The following is a 17629-nucleotide window of genomic DNA, read 5'->3' as shown; positions in this document are numbered from 1 at the left end:
GGTCACATTCAGTGTTGACCGTTGGTGGCTTACTGAAGAAAAATCTGTAATCTTCAACACAAGTCCTATTTGAAAAAAGTTTACCAACTCTATGTTCACTATTCAAATGTGCACTCTTTTAGACAAAACAATTAATTCCATCCATTCCTGTTCCAGTAACATGGGAGATTCTATAAACTGCATCCTAAGGTTCTGCTGAGTCCTCGAGTCAAACACAAAGGCTCTACAGGCAGTATATAGTGGGACATAAACTGAACAAGGCAAACTTGAGGCAAGAATTGTGATTTCCCCCCTTAAGTAACAATATTCAACAAATACAAACCTAATTTTCATATTTCGTTTTTTATTAGGTTTTTTTTTTTTTCTTCTGGTAGACAGTACACTTGGGAATTATACTGCACCAGGCATAAGAAGTAAGAGTTCTACCACAGGGACATTTTGTATTCAGAATCCAATATAAATATTTCTAGTCAGACATTTCCATGGCTACAGATATTTGGTTGCTTGATTTATATGCATAGAAAGAAACAGTTGTCATAACTGTAAAAAGCAGTACTTAACAAGTACTTTTAAATGATTGGAACAGTTTTCCTTTAATATTACAATACTGCTTATTGGTTTGGAAACTAGGTCACCCTACATGATGTTTTGATTTTTCTCAAAGGCATCATGAGTACTCTGTTTATTCTTTCATTCCTGCATTTTTAACCTTCTAGTTGAGTTAGGGACCATTTAATCAGAAATCATTGTAGCACTGTAATAAAAAAAGCTCTGTTAAGAGTAGATTATATACCATAATGATTTTCATACTTCTTTTTATAAAAAAGGTATCTGGAGGCTCCGAACAGGCACATGCATACTCAAGGTAAAGGGAACAAAACATAGAGGAGTCTGCTAAAGCACAAAACTTCCTTCTGGTCCTCACTGCCTTCAAATAAATACAAATACTTAAAAAACAAAAACAAAACAAAAAAGAAAAACAAACAAACAAAAAAACACCCACACTGTGATTAAAAAAAAAAAAAAAAAAAAAAAAAGTCTCTTCCATGTCCTGGAAAGTCAGTTTCCAGGAACTTCTCCCAGGCTTTGAGATCAGTCATCGGTCTTCCGGGCCAGCCTACAGAAAGTCCAGTTGTGCTCCACTGTGTTCTCGTTGGCCCGCTCACTCATGTGATGCACTCGGGTGTTGCGGATCGTGAAACCTTGTTTTGTAATGTATTCCATCAGGTGGACCCTGAGAGAAACTTCCTGGTGATAATCACAGGGTCCAAAAGTGAAGGAAACCTGGCAATCTCTGGTGTCCATCATGTGCTTATTCCACTTCGTGAAATAGTTTGAGATACCTTCTAGTAAGGAATGGACCTTGGTGGTGATGGTTAACTGCGTTATGATGACAGCTACTGGATTAGAGTACTTAGAAAGCTTCCGAGTACTAGATAACTCCACAACTTCTTCAAAAGTATCCATAGGATACAGAGGCTTAGGGTCATTGAGACATTGAATCAAGGGCTCAATCTGATAAAAATCTGCTTCTTTCCGAAGCAGATCAAATTCCTTAAAATCCAGGGGTAAGGTCAACTCTGAAGTTCTTAAGAAGTTAAGGACATAACGGAAAAGAGGTCCATCTCGATCAATGAAGTAATTGCCTTGAGGGTCTCGAGCTGTGGGAAAGTCCCCCCCAAACATAGCTCCAAGCATGGAATCCGGGTAACGCGTCAATGTGGTGAGAGACGTTGTATACAAGTGTCCACCTACATTTAACGTGACTGGGTCAGTCATCTGAAATTTTAAAAAAATGATCAGTCATCTGAAATTTCTTAAATCCTAACTTTGACAAAATAAGAAAGTTAACAGTAACAAGCAGCAAGGCAAAAGATTCCTTCAGGCTATAATGTATTCAGCAATCCTATAATGCAAAATAGCTTTACTGTCAATGATAAACCTACCCAGATGAAGGGATCTAACATTTTCTTTCAATAGGAAAAGGATAAATCTAATTCATTAAAGCCTTACACTAAAAAAGAAGAGCATGACTTCCAAAGCCACTTAATTTCAGGCCTAGTATCTACAGAGAAGTTTTTAGGGCAGAGTACACTATGGGAAGAGAAAAGCCAATCTATGTTATGTTCACAAAAGTTTTTTTCTGATTACCTTCCTTTTTCTTAAGTCAATTTAACACAAAATAGAATAAAAATGATCTGATAGTATAAAGACATCTACTTTAAATATTTCTTTCGTTTTTCCCACTCAAAAAAGGGGAACAAATCATAAAAATTTATTTTAAAACTAAAAATTTGTGCAGACCTAATCTTTATAACTTCTCCATGGAAATAAAAGTGCCAAATACTAAATTAGAATACACAGTTAGTCAACACCATCTTATATACTCAAAGGCTAATAGCAGCTTTCAAATTTTGTAATCCAATCATGTGTTCACTTTTGTAATAATGCTGCAATTTGGCCTTTAATTTTGAAAAGCAAGGTCCTCTAAATAATACATACTTTACCTTTTAGACATTATGCGTAAGGAAAAAAAAATAAAAATAAAGACAAAAAGACTTCAGGTACTAGACAAGTGAAATATTTCTTACCAAAGGAAAAGAGGAAGACATTCACACTCAAAAAAAGTACAAGTGGGAGAAATGGCAGCTTCTCAACCTTTCACTTCCCTAACACAAGAAAATATCCTCTGTACCATTACCTACTAGACCATTTTAATAGTCATGACTCTATGAAGGAAGAGTTTTAAGAGTTTTAAGAGCAACATACTTTAAAGACCAAAAAATATAGTATGCTCTTCATATTGACTTTGCTTACATAAAAACACCACATTAGACCCCAAAAAATAAACTAAAGGGGACAGGATGATGTACCAATTTATAATTTTCATTCTTATAAGATGTATTATTCCTAAGAACACAGAAGAAGGGGGGAAAGACACATACAAATTATCTGCCAGCCTTCAAAATGCATCTGCAAAAGCATCTCACCATATAGCCCCAGTCTCCATTATCCATCTGCTCCAGCGCTGCGTCTTGGGGAGCCCAGGTTCCAGGGAAACTTGGGGAGAAGAAAAAGACATATAACAGAGCATGTAACTATGAAAAAAGAAGGATTTTCCCACCCAACAGAGCAGACAGCTACTCATCTTTGCTCTGTCAAAACGACGTACAGAGCAAAGATCTGGAGAAGAAAGCATTCCTCTGCGACCGTCCACACATAACTAAAAGATGACAATCTTTAGAGAAAAAAATTATCCTATGCTTAGGGAAGGAAGAAGAGCCTAGTAAGTACACCAGTCATTCAAATTCTATCTGTTCTGAAAATTCAATTTTTACAATTTATACAGGAGAACATTACAATTAACTGTTTAACCCTAACCTCATACAAACCTACAATGATCCTTATCAAAAAGGTGGTTTAAGGAAAGGGAGAAAGAGGAAACTCTTTTTTATCCATTTCAGCCACAGAAGCTAAACATCTCAGTAAAAGCCTCAAAAGCCATAAACCTCCACGACACCAGTATCACATTCCAAGAGAAAGATATCAGAATGGTATTTCTTTTATAACATAAAAAACACTAATGATACTTTTAATAATGACATATTTCATTTTGTACAATAATCAAAACAAATAGAAAACAATTTAAATGCCAAATCATCAGAGCACAATTTGGGACAACCTTACCAATCTGGTTGCAAGTCACTCAGCCGGCACTTAGGGAGAACCAGCCTGAAGACATTGATAAACACCCAGATACTAATGATGCCAGTTTGAATTTATTTTTATCTACAATTCAAAAGCACTTAAAACACTTTCCCAGCTACAGAATTGCTTTAGTCAGTCCCCTCTCACACATATCACTCTCCAAATCAACCGGCAAAGCAAACTGCAGAGCAAATTTCAAAAGCTCTGGCAAGAGACAGTAAGAAACATGAACTTATCGGTATTTATCCAGGAAAAGCACTGGCTTTTTTATATGGTCTTTGAACAGATTCACTTTTCCCACTTTTAGAGAAATCTGGCACACTATTCCCAGAACAGGCCCTGGCTACAGAAGATCACAAAGGCTCTTTCTCAAAAAGGTCACTCAGGCATGTAGAGAACATTTGCATAGCACAGCAGGGGCTGAAATCAGAGCCTGAAGCATCTATTTTTCCACCTTGCACATTCTTCAAAGAAAACAAGCTTAAAATGTGGACCAGACAACGTGCAGTCAGGTTTAATTCTCCATACTCAGCAGCTGGATATAGATAGATCTCCACATGCTACAGGGTGAGAAATGGAACAAATGTTATATTCAGGGGGGTCGTGACAACGCTGCATTCCTCTGACTTGCTTGGCAATATCTGAAGTAAACAGAACCAAGGAAACAGGTTTTATCAATTTACATTATGAGCATCTGATTCAGTTACTGATACAACAGACAGATAAATGACTGAGTGATTTAAAAGGCCAGTCATCCAAAAGTTCTGGTAATAGATTTATCTTTGGCATCTTCCCATCACTCAAAGTTTTCATTCCTGACAGCCTCAAAAATTATTCAGTCAAGCAACATTTATTATAGGTGAACTTGGTTGCGGGGGTTGGGGGGGCGATGTGCAATGTAAAGACACAGAAATAGGAAAGATAATAATCCTTGCCCTCATGGAGCTTCCTACCTGTGAAGAAAGGCAACATGCAACAACTGTACAGAAAAATGCTACATAATGGATGGACTAGCAGAGGCCTTCAGGAAGAAAAAGCAAGAACATTTCTAAATGGGCCGACTTTAGGAAGAGCTTGCTCAGGAGGACTCTGCAGGAATATGTGGACAACCCAAGCAGAGAAGGGATTCCAAAATGAAGAAATAATTTAAATAAAAATACATGGGCCTTTTTCTCCCACAATATTCCTGTTACATAAGCCATGCATGAGGGCGCCAGAGTGGCTCAGTCCTTAAGCCTCTGCCTGCAGCTCGGGTCAAGGTGCCGGAGCCCTGAGGGCCCTGGGATCTAGTCCCGTATCAGGCTCCCTGCTCAGCGGGAAGCCTGCTTCTCCCTCTCCCACTCCCCCTGCTTGTGTTCCCTCTCTTGCTGTCTCTCTCTCTATCAAATAAATAAATAAAATCTTAAAAAAAAAAAAAAAAGCAATGGGTGAATTGATATCCCCATTTTAGAGATGCAAAAATAGAGAAACAGCAGATTAAATGACTTGTTCAAGTTCCCAAAGCTGGAAAGTAACTGATTAAGAAGTTGGACTTTATGGGGCACCTGGGTGGCTCAGTTGTTAAGCGTCTGCCTTCAGCTCGGGTCACAATCCCAGGGTCCTGGGATGGAGTCCAACATCGAGTTTCTGCATCCCTGCTCAGCGGGAAGCCTGCTTCTCCCTCTCCCACTCTCCCTGCTTGTGGTCCCTCTCTAGCTGTCTCTCTCTCACTGTCAAATAAATAAAATCTTAAAAAAAAAAAAAAAAAACTTGGATTTTCTGATTCCTAGTCTAGATCTTTCTATAAATCCCCTCTACAGGTAGAAACTGAAAGAACAGAATCCAAGAAATAAGAAACTGAAAGGATTAACGTTAGGACCCCCCCAGCAGGTAGAGGTGGATTTTATTTACAAATTTAACAGTAAGTCAGTCTAAGTGAGCAGTCACAATGGGTTTGTAAAAATTCCCCTGAGGCAAAACAGCAAGAACCTACTCACTAGTGTGACTGAAGGCTGGTGTCCTCTGCCTTAAGTGAAGCAAAGAAATCCAATCCAGGAATATACGAACGATTAAATGAGAAATGGGAGACCAAAGACAACAGAAAAAAATCAGACAGCATCAATGTTACAGCTGTAAGGCAAGGTCTGTCCACTATTAATCCTCTTCCCCCTTTTTTACTGCTAAACCAAAACAATATAACTTTTTAAACAATCATAAAAAGAAAATTAGATGATGCCTTGGAATCTGTTCGAAGGCAAAAGCCCGGGTTCTGTTCTGATACAAAGATGTAATGAAACCTCAAGCTTAATAATTCAAGAGAGCAATTACGGGAATCTATATAAACCCATGTTTCTTAAAAAGCACCCAAAAGCCTCCCTACATTTCTGTATAAGATACGGATACTCAAAATAAAATAAAGTTACTATAAGTTACTTCCAGTAACAATAACTAAACTGTCCAAAAAAATCAAATTGTTCACTAAGAGCTCTAAGGGGAAAAAAATAGTATTGATCAGTTTAAATGTTATCCCTACTCCTTACTTCTAGACATCCTCTGTGGAGATGCTTAATGCTCAGATACAGCAAGAAACAAATAAAAAAAAAAAACACAAAAAACAGTTAGATTCCTGGTCATCCAAAGCTGGATAATCAGTCTCTATTTGATGACTATTAGGAACATTTCAAAGACAATACAGATGAATGAAATAAAACATAATCCGAAAGAATTTCCGGGATAGTGTCAATCTCTTCTACAAATCATTTTTCAGAGCTGCTAACGATTAGAAAATGATTTGTTTGCTTTTCATCTTCTCTCTCTTCTGGCACAGTCTCCAGTGGAGGGCTTAATGAGAAGTTAAATGACCACAAGACAGGCAGCAGAAGGACGATCTTGAAATGGGCATCAAATGGACCTGTTTTACTTAATGAAGACAAAGAAAAATCGAATATCCCGGAAAATTTGCCAGGAATAGAGACTATGAAGGTAACAATGAAAAAATATTTTCTTTAAAGTGACTCTCCTTATTAAAGATCATTTTAAACGGCAGTGAATGCAACCAAGCACAATTATAAAGTTCAAAGAAAGGCTTCCAGCCCCTGAAAATCAGTCCTACCTGAAAATATCTGACCTTCAGTGCAAATAAAATTCTTGTGGAAACTACTGGCTGACCATTCCCAAAGAACATAAAGAGTACTGAAAATTCACCCACGGTTAAGCTTCAAAGGTTAATTATGACTAGTGTGTAAATTCTGACAGTGTAATTTTAGCAGATAATTAAGCCAAGGAAAACACATACTAAAGAATTTATAAAAGCCTTAAAAGAAATTGCCAACAATTTTCTCAAGTAGCAAATCTGAAAAATGCACAACCCAACAAGTTAATAACCTAAAGAATAACCGAAGAACTCAGGGCCATTCTCCTCATCGTTGCAAAGCTGCAATCAAGCTTTTGGTTATTAAGTAGCTAATTCTACATAAATATTCTGGGTTTACCATTTCTGCTACAGACTAAAACTGAGTTTTCTCTCAGGCAAAAGTCCTATTCCTATATAACAGCCTATCCATCAGAATACACATCACCAAACTCAGATAAATTAAAAAAATCTCTAACTACTGCCTTCCCAAAGTTTCCAGGTAGCCCCTGTTAAATGCTTTTCTCCTGAAATCTTTGTGTCTGGCACTCAGAAAAGACTCGATAAATTCTACCTATACATATCTTCAAAATGACTTTTAGTATGGAATTCCTCAGTTCTTGAAACATGGGAGTTTGAAAATTAAAACTTTTTATAGTAACTAAAGGACACTAAAGGAATCTTTTGGGTTAACATTCACATACAGGCTGATAGTAGTAGCCAGGCACACAAAGAGAACATGTTAGGGTATCCTTAACCATACCAACGCAGAAAAAGATTGTTTTTCCTAAAATTAATTATTTTTTTCTCTCTCCAGTCTCCATGTAGTCTAGAGGAAAGGAGGTCTAATTTGAAAAAATGGTCTTAATGCTAAAGAGCTGTCACAAATAGTCACAAAATTAGAAGATTCCTCTTACTCTCAGTTTCTACAAAATAGGATAATACCACCTTCCCCAAAATAATGATACCATTTAGGCATAGCACAAAGGCAACAACTGACCTACAGGGTAACAGATCAGGACTAGGGTTCTGAAGTCACATGCAGGTCAGTGCAGAGGAAAGAGAACTGGTTACTGGTGAGGATCTGTATCCCCTTTCTGCTCTTTTACTAATTATGAGACCCTGAGGAAATCTCTCCTTAAGCCCAGCTTCTTTGCAGAAAACGAGAAAATAAGCAAGATCATGAATAGGAAACACTGGCGAGTATTAAACAAACGTGAAAATACTAATGGCAGTAGCATAAGCAAAATTTCTGTGGTAAATTGAGAAACCTGAGAGTGTGAACACAAGTAATTTAGAGCCCTGGCATGGAAACAAGACAAATATGGAAGAAAAAGCCTCTTAATTTGCTTCCAGTCTTCCCAGGTCCTCCTTTCTTCAGAACTCCATAAGGCAGAATTACAGGTAAAGGGGAGCAAGAGGGCTTGTATAGAGACCACCAGACATCTGAGTTCTTGATCACAGAAGGAACTTCCCTAAAGCATGACTCAGGATTATCTCTAAGGTAAAGCCAAATCCAAATACGTGTGTTCTGTTTTAAACAGACTCTAAATATCAAAATTCAAGACACACTGTGGGATCCACAGAAGGATTCACCCTGGGATTCCTTTATGTAGGAAGGCTTTGGGTAAAACAGGATTTATGAACATTTCAATCATACAAATCTTAGGAATGGCATCTGTGGCAGTCCTCACCACTCAGTCTTTAATACCTATGGCATTACATTAAATGAAAACTAGTATGGTCTGATAGTTCTCAACCGAAGAGCAAGTTCTCTCCAACTTACCAACCCTGCAGATAAGCTTTTCCTTTTCCCAGCCACACATTTGTTCATTTGAAAATATCAGTCTGGGGCTCAGGCCTGTGCTAAATGCTGTCCTCTAGCTTTCTTCCTATTCTGAGATCACACTTGGACATTTGTGAGAGGAAGGAAATAAATATGTCAAGGGTAAATGGTAAGAGATACCTGGGCTACCCCAAACATTTTTGGCCAAACCAGGTCACCTCGGGTCTGCCTGCCACTCAAACGTCTTCTATCACAAAGTCCTAAAATTGGATTTATCAACTTGTTCCAGAACAGCTATACTTGAACAGAAACATGATAACTTCAGCAGAATATCCAAAGAGGATGTGTTTCGTTTCTCTGGTCCCAGCCTCAGACACAACCTCCACCACTGTCAGCCCAGCAGGTGCTTCAGGGGCTCCCCATTACCACCGTCATTTATCACCTCTGACATCAACCATTAAAAATGCCAAGATACACAAATCCGGGCATAAAGAACTCAGCCGCACTCACAGAGTATCTTTGAGGGCAGGAAATGCCCTAAAGCAGTGCTCAGAAGCCCTGCCACAGCCTTTAAATTAGGGCAAACCGTGGCTAATAAGCGCCATCCCCAAGACAATCATTTTCGGGTAAAACTCGAGGTGTCCCCGTCCGGGCCGTGCTTCCCTGTTGCCTGTAGCCAAAGTGCCCTCCCACCCCCAACCCGGCCCGGCGTGGACGCAAGATGCTCTGGGCCCGGGCGGGGGGCGCGCCCGGTGTCGCGAGCTCGGGTCAGCCGAAGCCGCACGTCCCCGCGGGGCGGGCCCCGGAACCCGCCCCAGCCCGGCCGCTCCGCCGCGGGCTCGTGCCAGTCCCGGAGCGCGCCGCGCCGGCTCCCCACGGTCCCCTCCGCGCGGCCCGCCACCACCCGGATTCTCCTTAACCCCGCTGCCCCGGCCGCTCCGCGCGGGCTTCTCCTTGTGTCTGGCCCTCCCGAACCCCAGGGCCCCAAGCCCTGGGTCCGCCCCCACTCACTGCGCGGTGGCGGCAGCGGCCCGGCGGGGAGACGCCGGCGGCCGGAGAGCAGGAGCGCGAGGACGAGCGAGCCTGCGCCCAGCGGCGGCGACGGCGGCGGCGGCGGTGGCAGAGCGGACGACTGAGCCCGCGCCCGGAGTTGCGGCTCCTGCCGCCCGGCGCGGGCGGCGCCTTTCCAGCAGAGCAGCGGCGCCACGAGTGCGGGCGCCCCCTAACGGCGGCTCGAGCTGGAGGCCAGAGGGCCAGGAGGCCGAAGGAGCTCAGCTGGGCGCAGCCTGGGCCGAGCGGTCAGGCCGGCTCCGCCGCAGTCCCGAAGGCCCGCCCCGAAGTCGAAGCCTCCCGCCCCGAAACGCGGAGGCCGCGTCCAGAAGCCCGCCCCTTCGTCCCGCCCCCGACCGCAGTTTGGAATCAGCCCAGCCCCTGGCAGTTTTCCCTGCGTCCTCGCACTCGGGTGCTCACAGCTGTTTCTCTGTTTCACGAACACACATAGGGCCCCGACCATGTACAGCGGCCACCGAGACGGAAGGGGGTCCTCATGAAAGAAGAAAAGAGACAAGACCCAAGGAAATAGCAAAATAATGACAAGTTGTGATTCTAGGTCTTGGGAAGTACAAGGTTGGAGGAATCGGAGTATAAGGGGAGGGGCCTCTGCCTCACTCAGTGGTGGTCAAGAAGACCTGGACGCCCTGCCTGTGACCCTTGGGGGAAGCCACCCTGTGATAAGGTCACCCATCCGGGCTGGTGGGCATGGTAGGAAAGGGCAGCCAGCCCCGAAGTGTCGCCATGGGCAGCCAGGTGGGGTGAAGGGGAGAGCTGACTTCCGCAGAGAAAATGACCAGTGCAAAGGTCCTGAGGCCTAAAGAAGCTGGCCCTAGTTGACCTGGTGTGGGTACATCGCTACTGAAGCCAAGGCTACAGAGGCTAGGGAATTACCTAAGTCTCAGAGCGAACTGGTCGGCAAGCATAGACTCCTTCCAAATTCCATTCTCTTCCTGCTAACCAGATCTCTGTCCCGGTTCAGGCAGGACCAGGTAGATGATGTTGGTTTTGTCCTTTCCCCGTCTACACCAGGATAACCCCTGGCCTTAGAAACTCACCTGTTTTTTATGTCTGCATGTGCCTGATTGGCTCTGGGGTTTAACTTTTATTCGCATGATCATCACAGCCAAATCTGATAATTTGGTTTTTCTCCGAAAACACAGATCAATAGGTTTAATGAATGGCATATGTTTCATCAACATGATTGAGTGCTGTATTATCATATTCAAAAAGACTAGATGAGGATACAGGGAAATGTGTATGAAAATAAGATATGCACAAAATGGTATATGTGGCATAGTTCTAATATTATGTTTAAAAAACACCAATATACATAGACAAAAATTTTGAAGAAAATATGTCAAGTCATTGATCATAGTTCTTTAGGATAGGGATGTTAGTGGTTTTTGTTTTTTTTTAAGATTTTATTTATTTATTTGACAGACAGAGATCATAAGTAGGCAGAGAGGCAGGCAGAGAGAGAGGAGGAAGCAGGCTCCCCGCCTAGCAGAGAGCCCTATGTGGGGCTCGATGTGGGGCTCTATCCCAGGACTCCAGGATCATGACCTGAGCCAAAGGCAGAGGCTTTAACCCACTAAGCCATCCAGGTGTCCCATTAGTGATTTATTCTTAATGCACTTCTGAATTTTCTGTATTATCTAGAATGCAAAGATACTGAATTTATAATCAGAAAATATAATGGGTTTTAATTTTTACAAAAGAAAAACACTATCAAAATTACCCCAACACTCAGATCTTCAGGATTGGGTGCCACTAAAAATCCAGAACTTCCCCCTGGCTTGCCAGTATCCTTGAAAGAGCGACTTCCCTTTTCCTCAACTAAAAACAGAGGAATTAATTTTGTCAGTTATTTTCTCAGAACTTTTCCTATATATCTCTTGAAATGTTTATTACTATTATAAATTATATTTTCAAGTATACATCTTATAATATATTGATGATTACTGAAATGTGGTTGGTTTTTATATAATGTATCCAGCAAACTTGGACTCTTTTTTAGCTCTAATAAGCTTATAGCCTCTCTTGAATTCTCTGTTAAATAATCATAGAGTCTGGAACCAATTACATTTGGTATCTCCCTGTCCAGCCTTTATTTCCTGTTCCTTGTTTTATGGCACTGACTAAAATCTTCAGCACAATGTTGAACAGCAATGATGACACTAGGCATTTCCATCTTGTCCTTGACTGTTTCTAATATGTTACCTTTAAAAACAGTGTTAGTCATAGATTTTTGATAGATACATTTTATGAGGGTTAGAAAGCACTATTCTGCTTTATTAGGAAAGGGTGCTGAATTTTATTAAACGTGAGATTTTTTTTTCCCCTTATCCAGTGGTGGATTTTATTATATTAAACGGTCTATACATTCGTGGAATTAACATACCTTTGATGATGTGTTATTTTTTTCGAAATAGTGCTGGATTGCATTTGTCAATATTTTATTTAGGGTTTTTGCATCCATATCTGCAATGAGATATGCCTGCTAATTTCCTTCCCTCTTCTCTCCTTGTCTGGTTTTGCTATCAAAGTTACATGAGCTCATAAAATCAATTAAGGATGGGTGTCTGTTCACTATACAGCTTATATAAGAGTGTGATTTTCTGTAGTTTGGGTTTTCTATAGGATTCTCCTGCAAACCATCTTGGTTTGGGAGTTGGGGGTGGAAAGTGTTTATACTGACACCCCAACCCACAATATTCAATCTGGCCTCAGTCTCTCCACCTAAATAGCTCTTGTGGGGCCACCAGGAATCTCCTTGTTGCTGAATCCAAAAGAACCTCCTTAGCTCTCCCCAACTCAGCACCACCCCCCCCAACAGGTAGGGATGCTGTTGACCACACCTTCCAGGACTCAGCCTCTTCCCAGGCCCTGTTCTAGTTTCCCTCCTTCCTCTGCAGCTCCTCCTCCCAGACTAACGGCAATGCTCCTCCTCTTGCTTTACCTGCCCCTTCTGCCCAGGTTTCTGGCCAAGGCCATCCTCTTCTGTCTACCCATCTCTGTGGACCGGCTGAGCCTCCTCCACAGATTCCATTATTGTCTCTAAGCCAAAAGATTCCCAGATCCATACCTCCAGCCCAAAGTCTCTCTCCTGAGCTCACCCCACCGATGTTACGTATTCTGTGGCCCCTACCCTGCGCCAGGCACTGTGCTAAGTTTTTTGCCCTCTGGATCAGTTCTCTATTGCCACATAGTAAATCATCCCCAAACCTAGGGGCTCAAAACATAAAGCATTTCTTATCTCACAGTTTCTATGGGTCAAGAACTGAGAAGCAGATTAGGGGGAGAGCAGATCTTGCAGTTTAGATGTCAGCCGGAGCTGGCGGCTGAAGGCTGGCCTGGGGCCAGAAGCCACTTCTGAGATCACTCGGGTAGTTTCTAGCAGGAAACAGTGGCTCTTCTTCACCTGAGCCTCTCCCAACAACATGGCAGCTGCGGTGTCCCCCAGTGCCGGTGATCTAAGAAAGAAAAGACAGAAGCCACTATGTCTTTTTTTTTAAGATTTTATTTATTTATTTGAGAGAGAGCAAGCGCAAACAGGAGGAGTAAGAGGCAGACTCTCCGCTGAGCAAGGAGCCTGACCTGGGACTTGATCCCAGGACCCTGAGATCATGACCTGAGCCTGAGCCAGACACTTAACTGACTGAGCCACCCAGGCGCCCCAGAAGCCACAGTGTCTTTTATAACGTAGCCTTCAAAGTGGCACACATGTAGTCCCTTGGTCTCACAGTGTGGGAGGGCGCCACATAAGCACGTGAGTCCCAGGAGGCTGGGATGACTGGAGTATCTTGGAGGTTGCTCACCACACCCTGACAACCCCGAGGACAGACTGCCCACGTCATCCCAGGGTACAGATGAGAAAACCGAGGCAAGGTGAGGGGAAGTCATTGACCAAGGCCACACAGCCAAGTGTGAGAAGAAAGCTTTGAACACCAACTCTGCTGGACATCCCCTGGTTCTCTCCTCCTGTACACCCTCCTCCGATGGCCCACCACCAGCGTCTTCACCTTCTTCATGCGCAAACCTGAACCCAGTCAGTTTACCACCCCCAAACCTCTCAAGTCCCCAGCTCAGCTCAGCAAGTGGTGCCACCGTCCTCCCATCTGTCCAAACCAGAAGCTTTGAGTCACGTCTGCTCCTCCCGCCCCCTCACTTCCCAGTGCCGGGTAACCCAGCCCTGCCAAGTCTTCCTCCTCAGCGCAGCCTGGATCCATCTCTCCTCCTCTCTCCAGCTCCAAGCCACTGACTTGTCTGCCCTGGACATCTGCAGGAGCCCCCTCCCTCATCACCCTCATTCTCTCTGCTCCCACACTACCCATCCGTCCTCTTCTCTCCTGCGTGAGTCACCTTTAAGAACACAAAGCTGGTTGTGTCTCCCTGCCTGCTTTAAACTCCTTCAGTGGCTCCCATTGCTTTCAGGATCCAGCCCAGATGCCCTCCAACGTGATCTGGCCTCTGCTCACTTTGCCAGGCTCTTCCTCTGCCCCTCTTCTCCTCAGCGCCCCAGCCCCTTGGGCCACATTTCAGCATCCAGGACCCACTGTGAATTGTTTTACTTTAGACCCTCCATTATGCTATTCCCTTAGTCTAGAACATTCTTCCCACAGCCCTCAGCACTCCTGTCTCCTCGTCCTTCAGCGTATCGTCATCTCCTGACCTCCCAGCCAAGCTGATGTCCCCCAGCTGTAACTTCCTCTCTCCCCACCTCACTGCCTCTCAGCTGAACCGTGAGCTCCCTGAGAGCAGAAGCTGCGTCCATCTGGCTCCCTGAAGAGCACCCTGTGTGAGCGGAGTGTGCCTGGCACTTAGTACCCACTCAGCAACTATGGGCCAGTGTGGTGCATTCTCTCCATTCCCTCCCTCCCCGCCCCTTGCACTCCATATTCCAGCCCCTAGATAATGTTCAGTTTCTCCAGGGAAGCGCGGGATCCCTCACCTCCAAGTCTTGGCACATGCCGTTCCCGCTGCAGGAATGCTCTTCCCTCCTGTCCCTCTATTTACTCAACGAACTCCTATATCTTCATCAGGAAACTAGGGATGAAAATACACTATGCCCAGTTGAATCTGGATCTCAGATAAATAACAAATAATTGTTTTAGGAAAATTATGTCATTAATATTGCATTAAATACAAGGGTCCTTCCTGTATTTCATCTGACAACCTCCAGCAGGAACCAGCACGAGTTCCCTCCTCCTTTGGGAGAGTTCCCTGATCTCTATCCCTACCACCTTAGGTCCCCGCACTCCCCAAAACCTGGGCTCCCAAACCACGCCCGTGCCTGCCCCCACTGAGCATAAAGCTCACTCTGTTTTGAAACGGACCTAGAATGTGACTCCTTTGACAGAGAAGACCTGTCTCAGTCTTCAAAGTGAGTTTTCACCTGGGACTGACCCTGGCCACGGAAATGGTCAGTAAGGTTTACCGAGAGGAATGAAAGAGCACAGAAGAGATGAAAGTAAACAAGATGGAAAAAGGAACCAGCAAATGAAACTCGGCCCCAAACACAGGATGAATCTCTGGGGTGCTGACTGCAGTCAAGAGCTCCTCTTCCACTCCACCTCTACCCCCTGCCATGTCTCTGTCCAGGGGGTGTCTACCCACTCCTACCCTGGAAGCCTTAGGATTGGTGGAGCAGAAATGCAAAAAGAAACAGTCTTTCCCTTCAGGGGTTTTTCCAAAACAGTCTCTTCAGCATTCAAATGGGAGGGTCTATAGGGTACAGTGAAGGGGTGGGGGTGGGGGACTATATGCCTCAGCCTTAAATTAGAAAGATGCTGTGAGGATCCCCTGGGTGGGGAGATGCCCCCCCAAAGTTGTGGGGTGCCGCTCCACTGCTCAGAGAGCTACTGAAGTCCAGCCAGACCACCTGGGGGCTAAACCTCCATTCAGCCTACATATGGCATTCCAATGACCTTCCACATTGCTCCTAGGGATCCCAGAAGGTAAGGGACCCTAGAGCAACCAAATTGCATAGATTATCTGACCCAAAATATTGCTGAGCTCCTTCCAACTTCCCCTCCTGGAGAATTCTGAATAGCCAAGGAACTGGCTAGTGGAGAAGTCCATCCATCCACCTGTCTTGTTGGTAGGCTCCTTCTCTTCTGTGTGTCTCTCTCCCTTTCTTGCCCTCAGTCCGTTTTGGTCCTTGTACCACTGGTTTCACCAGCGGACATTCTCCTGGGGCAGCTGAAAGGCATTCCTTAGCCTTTTGCTCAGTGGCTGCCCCAGGTGAGAAATACATTTCTAAACCACCTCCCGACTCCACCCCTGGGGACCAGTCCCAGTCCCTCTGCACACATACCCCTCAGCCTCCAGGTCAGGCCTTTGACACAAGTGAGCCTTGCAGCCAGTACTTTTCAATGTTTCCCCCACTCCCAGCCATGGAGACGCTTTGGTAAGTTTGATGAGAGCATTTTTCCTTTTTATAAGGTTCCTAATTACCTATTATTTCTGATCTTCTCTTTAATCAGCTTCCAGAACTCTGCTGGGAGCTACAGAACCAGGGGGAGGAATCTTGTTCTCACCAGTGTTGAGAGAGAGGCCCTTTGGTTGTCCTTGGATGTCACCATCCTCTTCACCATTATGACACTGTAATTAGAGAGAATGGATCTGCCATTAGACCAGGAATCCAAAGCTCTGGCTTCTGTCTTTAGTCCCATGGGTGTCTCAGCGTGCCCCATCTGAGAATGTCAGGGGCCTTGAGAGTCCAAAGGGAATAAAGCTGCCTGACCATTGCTTGGGCAGCTGGCAAGAGAACCCCCGATTCTGAGTTCTCATACTCCCCCCCGCCCAGCTCAGTGCTCTAGATGCCTGTCAATAACACATTTCAGGCCTTGGTTGTCTTCCCACCTCATTCCTAATCCAAACCACTTCCTCTGCATATGTTTGTTTATCCACTTGCAAAGCACAGCTCCTGCCTCTTCGGCTGGATCTCTCCAGGTCCTACAGCCTCTCCTTCCCACCCTAGCTAAGGCCCTCTTTCCCCACGTCTTCCTGCTCTGATGCCCACCCCCCACCCCACCCATCCAAATGCATTGCTTTTGTCAAGGAGTTTTTTGGGTCTCTCTCTGAAATAGGGCTGTATTACCTTTAGAGAGCTCCTATGTTTTACACAAAGTGCAAAAAACAATATTGGTAAAGCTGCCACAGAGTGGGATCTGTTAACATTCCAGGAGCTTCTGAAATAAAAGGTCTGATTAAATGGCAGGAATGCTATTTTAAACCTATTAAAATGTCCCTCGGGTTTCATGAGGAAGGTAGGGGTTCAAACACCTCAATGGCTAACAGTGGATCCATTGTTATCCAGCAAAAATGTGAGCATCATGGAGAGAAGTAACTATAGTAACCGTGTGAAGAGCCATGATTCGGGCTTCGGAATTCTGTTACACATGTCACTTATCTCCTGTCACTGACGTCAGGTCCCGAGACCCAGCAAAGCACACTGGGTGGGACCCCAGCTTGCTTTCTGGCTGTCACTCAGCAGAAGTGGGGTCTTGGACCCACTCAGGAGCCCCCCAGCCTCAGTTTCCTCAACTGTAAAGTGGTGTAAGACAACATCTTGGCAGGGTTGTGGGGACAATGAAATTAAAGGATGAAAAGCTCGGGTAACGCAGTGCCTGGCGTGAAGTCGGCACACAATAAATTGGTAGCTCCTATTATAATAACTAATTGCTATACTGCTGATTCGGAAAGATAAATATAGAACTGAAACTCTGGCAGGCAGCAGGACTGGGCTGCAAGAGGGGACATTTTGAGACTGATGATTTGACTGTTCCACCAAGGCCTCTTCAAACATCCATTTATTTTGGTTGCAAGTTGAATATTGTCCACATTGATAATTTCTATGAATAATTAAGAAACAATAGCTTCCGCTGACATTCTTATAGCACTTGCGTGTGATTAGCTGAATGTCTTTTTATAACCCTTTCTGTCCTAAGACACATAGAACCCAAACCCCT

The 17629-nt window shown here is 44.1% G+C and overlaps 2 protein-coding genes across 5 annotated transcripts in view; both read right to left on the bottom strand.

Moving 5' to 3' along the window:
* Positions 1 to 326: 326 nt before the first annotated feature.
* Positions 327 to 16246, bottom strand: KCTD6 (potassium channel tetramerization domain containing 6). Of its 4 annotated transcripts, none has more exons than XM_045990321.1 (3): positions 16113 to 16246; positions 2991 to 3060; positions 327 to 1779 (listed from the first exon to the last, which is right to left on the bottom strand). In XM_045990321.1, the coding sequence occupies exons 2-3, from the start codon at positions 3015 to 3017 to the stop codon at positions 1093 to 1095; spliced, it is 714 nt and encodes a 237-aa protein (XP_045846277.1). In that variant the 5' UTR covers positions 3018 to 3060; positions 16113 to 16246; the 3' UTR covers positions 327 to 1092. The 4 variants fall into 4 exon arrangements, with proteins under 4 accessions (XP_045846277.1, XP_045846275.1, XP_045846274.1 ...); XM_045990319.1 differs by lacking the exon at positions 16113 to 16246 and adding an exon at positions 9615 to 9985; XM_045990318.1 differs by lacking the exon at positions 16113 to 16246 and adding an exon at positions 5685 to 6501.
* The window catches only part of PXK (PX domain containing serine/threonine kinase like), a 110971-nt gene continuing 109498 nt past the window's right edge, over positions 16157 to 17629 (bottom strand). The window contains exon 18 of the mRNA XM_045990314.1: positions 16157 to 16259. Within this exon, the coding sequence (XP_045846270.1) occupies positions 16252 to 16259 (8 nt within the window). The 3' untranslated portion in view covers positions 16157 to 16251. The remainder of the gene's footprint in view (positions 16260 to 17629) is intronic.

The sequence above is a fragment of the Meles meles genome, chromosome 20, assembly GCF_922984935.1.
Source record: "Meles meles chromosome 20, mMelMel3.1 paternal haplotype, whole genome shotgun sequence".
Lineage (NCBI taxonomy): Eukaryota > Metazoa > Chordata > Mammalia > Carnivora > Mustelidae > Meles > Meles meles.
The sequence above is the reverse complement of the archived record's forward strand: the minus strand, read 5'-3'. Positions and strand labels throughout refer to the sequence as shown.

What these genes read in the sequence shown, in the direction of transcription:
- KCTD6 (XM_045990318.1), bottom strand. Translation starts at nt 5,806, where the DNA reads ATGCTGTCTGATTTTTTTCTGTTGTCTTTGGTCTCCCATTTCTCATTT. An exon ending in ACCAGCCTTCAGTCACACTA is followed by an intron (nt 3,061 to 5,684) that starts GTGAGTAGGTTC and finishes CTTCTCCCCAAG; the next exon opens with TTTCCCTGGAACCTGGGCTC. An exon ending in ATGGAGACTGGGGCTATATG is followed by an intron (nt 1,780 to 2,990) that starts GTGAGATGCTTT and finishes TTAAAATTTCAG; the next exon opens with ATGACTGACCCAGTCACGTT.